The sequence below is a fragment of the Hypomesus nipponensis genome, chromosome 17, assembly GCF_054491055.1.
Source record: "Hypomesus nipponensis isolate SF chromosome 17, ASM5449105v1, whole genome shotgun sequence".
NCBI classification, from domain to species: domain Eukaryota; kingdom Metazoa; phylum Chordata; class Actinopteri; order Osmeriformes; family Osmeridae; genus Hypomesus; species Hypomesus nipponensis.
This window is the reverse complement of record NC_140377.1, coordinates 1,925,001-1,936,441: the sequence shown is the minus strand read 5'-3', so window position 1 is coordinate 1,936,441 and position 11,441 is coordinate 1,925,001. Positions and strand designations below refer to the sequence as shown.

Sequence of the window (11,441 nt, the reverse complement as noted above, 5' to 3'; positions counted from 1 at the left end):
ATTATCATAAAAAATGTATTCGTCCCCCCCAATGTTGACATCATGGCTACGGCATGATGAGCATAATTCTGAACTCTTTGCCAAACGGCTGTAAATAACATAGGCTCTTGGCTATTACTGTAGTCAGGAGAATAATCACTAACATGTCTGGGCTATTCATGAAGGAGAACGTTGATCAGCATGCGAGTCAGACTTAATTGTCGGTGAGGAATGTGTAATTTGCACAACAACTGCCTTCTGGGATCAAGGGTCAAGACTCAAATATAAAAAATTTAAAAGAGAAAGAAGAAATGATTGAAGGAAGAAAAATGGCTTCCAATCTCAATCTCTATATGCACGTGCCCACTGAGCCCGCCTCCGCACACCTGGACCAGGAGGGGCGTCGACAACCTCAACAGTCAGTAAAAATTATGCGATTTATTGTCTGTCGATTCATACGAAACAAACAGCGCTGTTAGCCTGGCGTATAATTAATCGATAGCGAATATCCTGCATAGGCCAGCGGTTTGGGGGGAGGGTCTATACATGCGTGACTAGCATGTCTAACACTTTATTTAAGATCCCCTGAGGAAAAATGAAATGTACTAGAAAAGTTGTTTTCCTCGTTGCAGCTCTTACTTGCAGCGTTACTATAACGACGATTATTTACTGTCAATTTGGCTTTAACAACACACCACAAAGAAGGTAAGATGGCCTTACTTTTATTCATTTATATATTGCCAGTGTTTGTGTTTGAATCCCTGTGCTATCATTGCCTGCCTATGAGCTCCTTATCTCTTCAATTCATTTGGCATTATTTAAACACTTCCTTTATAAAAGTTACAAAAAGGCAGCGCTATCGTTGTTAACGAAACCCGTTCAGCACTGAACGGTATCTGTTGGAAGCAAGGTGCCCCTGTGCGGTCCAAATGTCTCCTAGTGGGTTTAAGGTACCATGCAACTATTTAAGTTTAAGTAGCCAAAAGCTATCTTTACAACACCACCACCGTGAGCGACAGTACTTTGAACCGTGCCTAATTAGTCAGGTGCCTTGCAGAGATTTAGATTTTTATTCACATTGTAAAAAAAGAAAAAAACACGTTGAGAAATGTTGCAGTTTTTCGCTGTCAAAAACGAATGTAGGTTTTTACAGCATCTCTACAAGCTGCCTAACACAGAATTACCAAAACAACAATACAGACAATAAAAAACACACAACCAGGTCTTGTCTACATTCAACAGGATTTCTACACATATACTCTGTTCATCATTGACATCTTGACGTTCCTTTCCAACATGTCCTCTGCCACAGTCCAGAAGGAAGAACTGATACCATCTGGAACTTTAAGGAGGAGCAGTGGAATCTCTCAACCAACACCAGGGAGGAGGTAGGAGAGAGGAAGGAAGGGGGGAGGTAGGAGAGAGGAAGGAAGGGGGGAGGAGGAGAACGGAGCAGGACGGTACCTGGGTAGAGTACCTAGATGTCTTCATCATCAAAATGGCATAATGACCACCATTGTTTGCGTGTGAGAGAGCGAGGGGGATTGAAGGGAGGAAGTGATACCGGGAACAACATGATATCTGAAACCATCTGTCTAACTACTGTCTTAACATGTTTTCTCTTCTACCTCCAGGTGGAGGCTACCTGCTCCCTCAGAGAGGCTGCACGGCAGGGACACTTCCTGGGACAACGCTTCAACTTCTCTGTCCCTGTTTTCCAGTGGGCCGGAAGCTTCCAGAAAAGATCCTGGCGCAGACTGAGTAAGCGTGGCCCTCCCTATGGATGGAAGGGTCTGGAAGTGGGGGGTAAGTGTAAGTCTCCACAAGTATCTCTGCAGTATGATCATCAGCCCATATTTGCAGAAGAGCTTTCACTTAATCAGTTCCCCATGTTTTCCCTCAACTAATTTAGCTGCTAATGAGTGGCACGGCTGTCTCTGTCAAATGTCAACATCCTTTTTCAACCCACAATGCACTACATTTTGGTTTTCTTCCTGGAATAGGTCAATAATATGTCCGATTACGTTCACACCTAAAGCGAACCGAATCATGGTTCACTTGGAACCGGACCGAGTCCCATCTTTTTAGGGGGACCATGGTTCGGTTGTTTGGTCCGTACCAGAGTTCGAATGGGTGTTCTCACCTCTCCAAACGAACCAGACTTTCAGAGAAAACGGAGCATGGTCCGATTGAAACGGACCAAACATGTCAGGTGTGAAAGCACCCTAACGCAGCGCTTGTTGGTCGTGAGCAATAACACTGGTGAATTTCAACTTCATAACCTGCCTGGTTCTTCACAAACAGACTGACATTCCTGACTTTATTGTTGAGATAATATTGGGTTATTTCTCAGTCGCACATTCTAGATGGATAGTGATGGATAGTGATGTTCACTACATTTACTGTGTGTTTTCGGATGGACCGGTGAGACTAGGTAAAACAAACAAACCTATGTGGTGGCCTAAGCCCAGTCAAACACCTGTAACCAAACACATGTGTTAAGTCAAGACAGCCATATCTGCTTGTGCAGTCTTGGGTCAATTCTTCAAAAAATACTTGAGTGCACTTGACTCATTTCACCCAATAAAAATCTACCAACTGCTCGGCCTCTTGATATCCAACTGAGACACAGATCAAATGCACCTCCACAACTCCCTCAGTGATCGCCCTGTGTGAGTGACCCAGGCGTGTGTTTGTTTTAGTGCTGCGGGCCGCTCTGACGCAGCTCAGGGAGCCGTCCTGTGGTTGGCTGCTGCAGCGCGGAGCAGGTGACCAGTGTGTACGCTGTGCGGTGGTGGGGAACGGGGGGATCCTACGGGGCTCCGGACAGGGCGGGGCCATCGACGCGCACGACTACGTCTTCAGGTGACGGGGCAGGCAAACACTGGGGTGGGGGGGGGGGGAGGGGGAGCTGAGAGGAAGAGGGGAGCTTGTAAATGTCTCCACTGCAAATTTCCTCACTGTGGGGGTAATAAAGGATTATCTTATCTCTTATCTTTTATAGGTTCTGTGATGAGAAGCCCTGGCTGTTACTACTGGTGCTCCCTTTGTGGACTTGGTAGATGGCATTTTGATACATTTATTTGTTTTTTTGTGTGTTTCAGGATGAATGGCGCAATAACAAAAGGTTTTGAGGAGGATGTGGGGACAAAGACGTCTTTTTATGGCTTCACCACCAACACCATGAAGAACTCCCTCATATCGTACAGGCACGATGGCTTCACCAGGGTTCCTCAGGGGGAGGTGAGAGAACTAATGGTTCCTTCAGGGTGAGATGAGAGGAAACTAGGGTTCCTTCAAGGGGTGGTGAAAGATAACCGGGGTTCCTTCAGAATGGGGTGAGAGATAACCAGGGTTCCTCAGGGGGAGGTGAGAGAATTGTGGTTCCATTAGAGTGAGATAGGAGAGAACTATGAATCCGTTAGGATGGTGATGAAGCCAGATTTTCCCCACAACCCCATCCAGTCCCATCTGCCCTCAGCCCTACCCTGTTGCCTCAACAGACAAGCCAATGACACCGTCTGAGTTGAGATGACAAAGGTCACTCTTTGCACACCTGATGTTGTCCACAGCAGTGAGTTAAGTGAACGGATGTGTTGGGCGGCCGCTAAGATATATGAGCTCTGCATGTGTGTGCAGGTGGAATGGCTTCACGACAGCATCTCTTGTCTCGAAGCCCGTTTCCTGTCTCTGTTTTTTATTCCTGTTCAAGCCCCTTTTCTTCCTGCCCTCTCTTGTGCTCAGGGAGTTCGCTACATCTTCATCCCCTCCGACCGGAGAGACTACGTGATGCTGGCTGCTGCCATCCAGGGCCAGACAGTCCAGTCAGGGTACGACCGTGGAAACTGGTGAGCCGCTGCAGTTCAGCCGTTGACCTCCAGGTGGCGGTGGTGTACTTAGATGATAGTGACAAGCTGCGGGACATCTTGATAGAGACACTTGTTTATGTCACAGTTGTCTCTGGCCTGACTCCTCAACAGGACGCCCATGTATTTTGGGCCAAATCCGTCCGCTGAAAAGTTCAAGATCCTTCATCCTGATTTCATTTCATATGTGACCCAAAGGTAAGAACACATACACTCACAACCACTGGTTAACTCCCTCTATCACACACACACACACACACACACACACACATCTCTATTCTGCCCCCCTTCCAGGTTAGGGTTATTTCCAGAGGTAGACAGTGGGGTGTTGGTAAGCAGGTGTCTGTATTGTCTCCAGGTTTCTGGACTCTCACCAGCTGAAGAGTAAGCTCTACATGCCCAGCACTGGAGCTCTGATGTTGATGACTGCTCTGCACACGTGTGATCAGGTAGGCACACAGCAGCCCTCTCTGCTCACGCATGCATGTGCGCACACACACACACACACACACACACAGCGTTCTTCAAGACACGCACATTCACACAGCCACACTGCAAGACAATCCCTCTCACTAACTTGGATCGACAATCATACCCATTCCAACGTAAACAAACACAACAGCTCCCGTTTCTAACCGTCCGTATGTGTGATGCCAGTGTGCCGGGCGTGGAGCGCTACCTGCCTGCTCTCTCTCTCTGGGCACGACCCGTCACTGCTCACATGTAACCTGTTAACTGTGATCTGCATCGATCTGCATTGTGAGCTGAGAGAGGAAAGCTGCGCGCTAGCTGCTAACGACAGGAGTGGACAGGAGAACAAGGGGACTCTCACTTTAACTTAAGCATGTCACAAGTTAGGTTACCATTCCTCCCTCATTCCCTCCCTCTCCCCCTCCTCCCCCTTTTGCTCTACCTCCCTCCCCTTGTTTTTCTCTCTCTCTGCCTTCCCTCTTTTCTCCCCCCTCCCCCTTTTGCTCTACCTCCCCTTGTTTTTCTCTCTCTCTCTGTCTTCCATCTCTCTCCCTCTCTTTTCTCCCCCTCCTTCCCCTTTTGCTCTACCTCCCTCCCCTTGTTTTTCTCTCTCTGGCTTCCCTCTCTCCTTTCCAGGTATCTGCCTATGGCTTCATCACTCGAAACTATAAAGACTTCTCTGAACACTACTACAATGCCGTCTGGAAGCCACTGCGTTTCTTTGCCAACCACGACTTGCAGATGGAAAGCTGGCTTTGGGAGTCCATGGACCATCGCAAGGTCATGACCCTGTACAAGAGGACAGTCAATAAGCAGTGAGGACTGCTGGGAAATTGAGTTTCGTTGTGATTCTTCGAAAAACAAACCGCTGCTAGTTGTAGTTGACAATTGTATTGAATATGCTGAAGTGAGACATGCTCTTATTATCTCCAGCACCTCTAGAAAGACTTATTTTTAAAGTTGTTTTATGGATCCATTCAATGTTATAATTTGATTTGCCATGTTTTAGTGGTGACATAATCTGTCACTGCAACAGAGGAATGTGGAACAGAAATTAAACCTGTGTAAATTTGTACAGATTTTTGTTTTTACAAAGTAATAAATCATTTGTTGTTACCTTCAGGATATAAAGCACCTCCCTGTTTAGATTTTCCATCGAGATATGTGTGTTAAAGATTGGTGCTGTGTCTGTACGTGCCAGAGAGTGGTGCTGTGTGTGTGTGTGTGTGTTAGAGAGTAGTGACTTGTGTGTTTGTGTGTGAGTGCACCCTCCATTGTTATTACGCTCCATCACACAAACCAACATTAAAGGCCTCGGCCTCTAGAAGGTTCCTGAGTGTTGTGAAGCGTCTGTTTGTGGGAGTGAGGCTCTCTTTCATCTGGCTACAGAACCCTTATCTTCTCCCCCAGAGCAGGTGCTGACGCTCTCTCACGCTAAACCTCCTCTACTCATTCAGAACCGCAGCTTTGACTAAGGCTCGGTCACAATGGGGACTGTCACGTTATGTACCCAGAGGTCTATTGAAGCCAGACTTAAATAGGTGAGCGTTGACTTTCAGACGCTTTGTCCGGTGTCTGTCTCTACACATTTCAAGCCGCTATTGAGAAGACATTTGCTTTGATCTGCTATGAACTGTTGTCGTGGTGTGTGTGAGAGAGTAAGGATAAGGGATGACTGTGACACATGCACATGTGTGCTTATATCTGTGATACAAGAAGGAAATAATGCCCTATGCATAATTGTATGTGGTATTTAATATGTTTATTAATATTTTAATTTGACTGGAGAAGGTTTAGCCATGTAGGAGGTCTAAACCCACAAATCAGTTCATGTTCTTTTTACGCAGATTTTAATTGAGTTACATTTATAACAAAAAATAAGGGATCTTTTTTTTATATAGCAAATAAAGTTTACCACATGACACGGGACGACAGCTTGTTTTGGGGATGCGGAGGAGGGGGAGAAAACGAGTGCGCGGTAGGAGGGACGAACACTGGAAGCAGGGATCCAGCGAAAGAGTGGTCGTGCGATACGGGGTTGTGTTCACCGCGAAGAAGTAGAATAAACGCCGTTCAAGAATACTTCTCACCTCGAAAGTATTCAGACATTGTTGATGTATCTGTTAGTGTAGAGTCTGAGCAAGTGCCCAAAAAGAAGATCTTCGGGATCGACTTTCCTTGACTTGGTGATTGGACTCCAATCAACGCGACTATTTACTTGGACTTCTAGAGTATTGCCTCTTCACGACTCTTAAAGTTTCGCCGAAAAATGCTAAAACACAGTTAAAGGTAAGACCTATTCTAATGAAATCATAGTAACTGCGATCAAGTAGTCGCTTGGCTCGCACTCTAGCGCTGAAAGGCTTGAACTAGCAAGTTCAGTCCGAAGGTCGCTCATGCTAGCAAGATAGTCCGTTAGGCTAGCTAGCTGTGGTTAGCCTCATACTAGGCAACGAGTCTTTTCCACAAGCAGCCAAACACTTCAGACAATCCGTGGGAAGTGCCCCCCGGCCAGCTAGCTACTGATGACCGGTTCACACACCCTGTGTGAAAAGTTACCAGACCACCAGCCATTCTTGTTGATCGTCTATATTTTAGGGTTGTTTTAATTAGTATTTAAATGTTTTAATCCCTTTTGGTTTTATGCAATATATGAATGTAGATATTACGTGCACTTAACCCACTACACTTCAGCAAAATAAATTGCTTGTAGCCATACGTTTTTATTTTTCACTGGATATTTATGATTACAGATGCATGCCAGTTTGGTCTTTTCGGATCATTAAATCCAGTTACATTTAGTCATTTGTCAGTTGTGAGATTATGTACTACAACTATTCTCGCCAACAATGCAGAGCATGAAGGCTACTACAGCCCTCGGTGAGCACAAGATCACTATAGGGAATGACAGCTTTGCTTACGCCCAGTGCTCGGTGTGGTTACACTGCCACGTTATGTAATATAACAAGTTGGGCTCCCACAAAAACACACAGTGAACCAGAGCTTCCAGACAGTCAGACACACCGTCCCACTTATTGTTTGTTGTCAACGGCCAACTCTTCCAAAACACCGTCAGTATTTACACAGCAACAACGTTTCTTCTGCCATGAGGTTCATATTATTGCTTATTGGTTTAATAACTCCGCCGTCCATTTAACTGAAGTTGACAACTTTTTACAAATCCTCGGGAGTTTTCCTCTCATCTCACCGCGACACGGAGTCGAAGTAACTCCAACAACCAACAACTCTCACCACTGCTTGGTTTTCCAGCGCCGTGCTATTCTGTGTTCTTGTGACCAGTGAGCTGGAAGAGTTTAAGTAGCCCTTGCGATTGAGATGTGTTACTTGGTCAAGCCTGCGTAGGAAAATCTAAACCGATGTGCAGAGCCCCGGGCGATATGGCTGTAGCTCGGCCAAACACCAGCCCATCTCACGCATTGGAAAAGGCTCGGGAAAACCGGTCAATGCTGGCGACATTATTCAAGGCCATAGGCGAGTCACGATTCCAACATTAACAGTTACATTAACATTAACGTAAGCGTTCATCCGTAATATATCATAAATTATCCTCAACCAAACATTGTAAAGGCCTACCATGCTAATCTTTGGGGCTTTTTTGGGCGATATTTTTGAAGGACTAAGAAGAGGGTTGATGATGATGATTGTGTGTGGGGGCGCGTGTGTAAGGCCAAGTTAGAGGCAAAGTTCAGAATGTACCTCCCTCTTTGCTGAGTCTTCCTAGCAGGAACAGGCAACACTTGACTGACTTCCTGGAGAGGGAGAGGGGGAGGGAGAGGGAGAGAGAGGGAGGGGGAGGGAGAGAAAGAGAGAGGGAGAGAGGGAGATATAGATATAGAGGAAAGGACAGAAAACCCCCAGTAGTAAAGTGGTGGCTGAGGAGGCCAGCCCTACTGCCAGATTCTGTCTTTCACACGATGCTCTGCCGTCTTGGTAAACTGCCTAAACAAACACAAGTCAGGGCTTTTGAGCTTGGACGGTGTGGAATGTGTCAATGTGAACTTGTGAATGTGTGTTGGCCTGCAGGTCCCCTGTTTCCAGCTCCGTACTGCGGACCTCCATCATCTAACCGCGCTGGCTTTTGGCTTTCTGATCTGTTCTCAGGTTCTGGCCGTGTGGTTCAGACAGATCCGTTCCTGACCACAGACCCTTCCAGGCCCCCCCGCCTGGCCCCCCACCTGGCCCCCTGCCTGGCCCCACCAGGACCCACACCATCACCCCCCCCCCCCCCCCACACAGACGGCCCCTCTGCAGACAGCATCTGAAACATCTCAACTACAGACACAGGAGGAAAAGAGCTCAACAGGAAATTAAGTGTCAGAGGAGTTCCTCCCCGTCTCTAAGGGGCTTCTGGTTGCCAGTCCGCCATCCGCTCGACCGGGACTAAGAGCTCAGATGGCTAATTGGAGACGTAGAGCGCAGCCATCGTCTGTTGATTCTGACTTGTGATTGGTCGGTCGCCTCCTCACCTGTCCGTCTCCCTCACCTAGATATTGTGTGAGACACAGAGAGAGGGAGAGAGAGAGAGAGGGAGGGAGAGAGAGACTGTGTGCCACTGGCAGACGCTATGTCCATGTGAGGAGGACAAGGAGGAGGAAGAGGCTCAACTCGCTGCGGACCGACGGACGGCTTGAGCATCTGGCAGCGTTGCATGATGGGCAAGGAGCAGGACCTTCTGCAGGCGGTGAAGACTGGAGACCTGATCGCCACTCAGAAGATCCTGGCAAAGCTTAAGGCCAGCAGAAACAGTGAGTGTCCCATCTGATACCCCCCATAATGATGTCATCGTCCATTCATTCAGCAGCTTTAACCCTACCAACGTACAGGGGGGATTTGAACCCATGACTTCCTGATCTGAAGTCAAATGGCATCAAATCCTCAAGGTTCTAAAACCTTCCACAGATATTTTTTAATAAAGGGGGTATTAGGGTGTGTGTGTGGTTTATGTGCATGTGTGTGTGGGTGTGTGTGTGGTTTATGTGCATGTGTGTGTAGGTTAATCATTGAGGCCAAGCAGGGCATTATTCTGGTAGCTTCTCTAACAAGCCCTAGGCGGCCTCACTCTGCCAGTCTGGGAGCGCTCTGCCGATTCCTCACCTGTCATAACCACTAAAGCGTTTACGAATCAAGTGCTCCTAAACATCATTTCCATGGATCCTTAGATGGACTCATGTGATGCAGTCAGCTGACACAAGCAGTTCTACTGACAGACATGATTCTGGTCGTCCAGTAGTGAGCTAAACTGGAGTCCCCCACCCTGACAGTATGCTCTAGATGTCCTAGGTCTTTCCCTCTCGGTGTAAATGTAGGCATGTTGAAACTCCGCTCGGTGCTTCTGTGGCAGCTCTTCAGGCCCAGCCAGTGGATCATGTAACAAATACCTTCCTCTGCCAGCTGAGTGTTGATCCACACAGCTCTCTGACTGGGGGACTGATCCTGGTGAGGAGGGATTGGGTATGATTGTTCGTTGGATGGTTGTGGAGGGGTGGGTGGCTGGGAGGGGTGGGGGTTAGTGAGCCTGAGGGCAGGAGACACTAACCCCCTCAGATTAAGTTTAAAGGGAAATCTATCTCAGATTAGGCACACCCTCCCTGCCCCCCCCCCTCCCCCCCAGCTGCAGTCTCTCTATTCTCCTTCAACCTGCCGTTCACCCACGGTGAGGTTCTGTGAGGAGGGTCACTGTGGTTACGGTTATCTGTGAGGAGGATCACTGTGGTGACGGTTATCTGTGAGGAGGGTTACCGTGGGGACGGTTCTGTCTGTGTGTAGGTTACCTTGAAGACTGAACCTAAGAAGGGTGTAATTACAGCATAGTGATTGGCTAAAACCTCTCATGTGTTGTATAACAGGAGAATAAATGTCCATGTGGCCGTTAGACACACAAACACACTCACACACACTCGCGCGCACACACACACTCCTATTGTCCACTCTCCGCCTCTCTATCACCTTATATGTTAACAGCAGGAGGATCTGCTATTGTTGTTCGCTGCACCATCTCATTACTGGGGCGGAAAGCAGCAATCTACTCACCCTCCAACACCATCAGAATAACACACACATACACACATATACACACACATACACACACACATACACGCACACAACCATTCATCAAGCATCTGTTGGGCCCTACCCTCATGGGCTCTCACCTTGTCCTCACCCTCATTCCTCACTTTCTACTCATGCTCTCATTCTCCCCCTCTCCTCTCCTCCTCTCCTCTCCTCCTCTTCTCTTCTCTCCTCTCCTCTTCTCCTCCTCTCCTCCTCTCCTCTTCTCTTCTCCTGCCTCATTCCTAAATCTTAGCAGGACCCAGATGGTGGTGAACCAGATTACAGGGAATTATGGGAGAAGCAGGCAAAAGAAGAGAGAAGGGTCTATCAGCCTAGCAATCTAGAGAGGGGAGTAGGAGGAGGGGAGGAGTAGGGGGAGGAGGAGGGGGAGGAGGAGGGGGAGGAGGGGGAAGAGGAGGGGGAGGAGGAGGGGATGAGGGGGGGAGGTGAGGGGATGAGGAGGGGAGGTGAGGGGAGGAGGAGGGAACAGCTCTCCCAAGTCATTCAGGCCTGATGAGTCCTAGTGATTAGACGTGTCCAGACAGACAGTGTTTCCTGGATGCACAGCTCATGGAGGTAGTCCTGTAGAAACGAAGGTTAAGTGTGACTGTGATAATATAGCTCAGATTCAATCCTACAGCTAATCCCATATAATTCCTCTTCTATTAAACCCTGTAGCTAGACATCAGATCGCACCAATCCCCCCTCCCTGTCCCTAATGTCTGTCTCTTTGTCTATCACAGACCCCCCCCCCCCACCGCCCCCTGGTGAGGTGAAAGCTCTCCCTGTGTGTGAGTCGGTTTATTGTTGTTGTCTAAATCCATATAAAAGGCAATGTTGTGGCTTTAGATAAACTGGCACGACTCGCAGTCTTTACCTCAACGGGATTTGCATTCAGCCCCGTATACAACTTCAGCCCTTTAAAAGTTGTATTAAAAATACGAGAGCTGATTAAAACGTTTTTTTGAAATGCTGAAATTGAACAGCTCATTGTGTTTTTACGTTGTCTGAAGTCTGAATTTACTGACACAGACACATAGATCAGAGATTAGG

The 11,441-nt window shown here is 47.7% G+C and overlaps 2 protein-coding genes across 7 annotated transcripts in view; both read left to right on the top strand.

Annotated features, from left to right (window-relative positions):
• Positions 1-403: 403 nt before the first annotated feature.
• st6galnac2 (ST6 (alpha-N-acetyl-neuraminyl-2,3-beta-galactosyl-1,3)-N-acetylgalactosaminide alpha-2,6-sialyltransferase 2) lies at positions 404-5,647 on the top strand. Of its 2 annotated transcripts, none has more exons than XM_084678671.1 (9): positions 404-684; positions 1,292-1,367; positions 1,614-1,785; positions 2,682-2,844; positions 3,084-3,222; positions 3,724-3,827; positions 3,960-4,043; positions 4,204-4,294; positions 4,953-5,647. In XM_084678671.1, the coding sequence occupies exons 1-9, from the start codon at positions 575-577 to the stop codon at positions 5,133-5,135; spliced, it is 1,122 nt and encodes a 373-aa protein (XP_084534797.1). In that variant the 5' UTR covers positions 404-574; the 3' UTR covers positions 5,136-5,647. The 2 variants fall into 2 exon arrangements, with proteins under 2 accessions (XP_084534797.1, XP_084534798.1); XM_084678672.1 differs by lacking the exon at positions 4,953-5,647 and adding an exon at positions 4,503-4,842.
• Positions 5,648-6,299: 652 nt separating this feature from the next.
• Positions 6,300-11,441, top strand: part of caskin2b (CASK interacting protein 2b) — a 41,948-nt gene continuing 36,806 nt past the window's right edge. For all 5 annotated transcript variants that reach the window (XM_084678639.1, XM_084678638.1, XM_084678640.1 and 2 more), the window contains exons 1-2: positions 6,300-6,605; positions 8,439-9,082. In XM_084678639.1, coding sequence (XP_084534765.1) covers positions 8,986-9,082 — 97 coding nt within the window. In that variant the 5' untranslated portion in view covers positions 6,300-6,605; positions 8,439-8,985. The remainder of the gene's footprint in view (positions 6,606-8,438; positions 9,083-11,441) is intronic.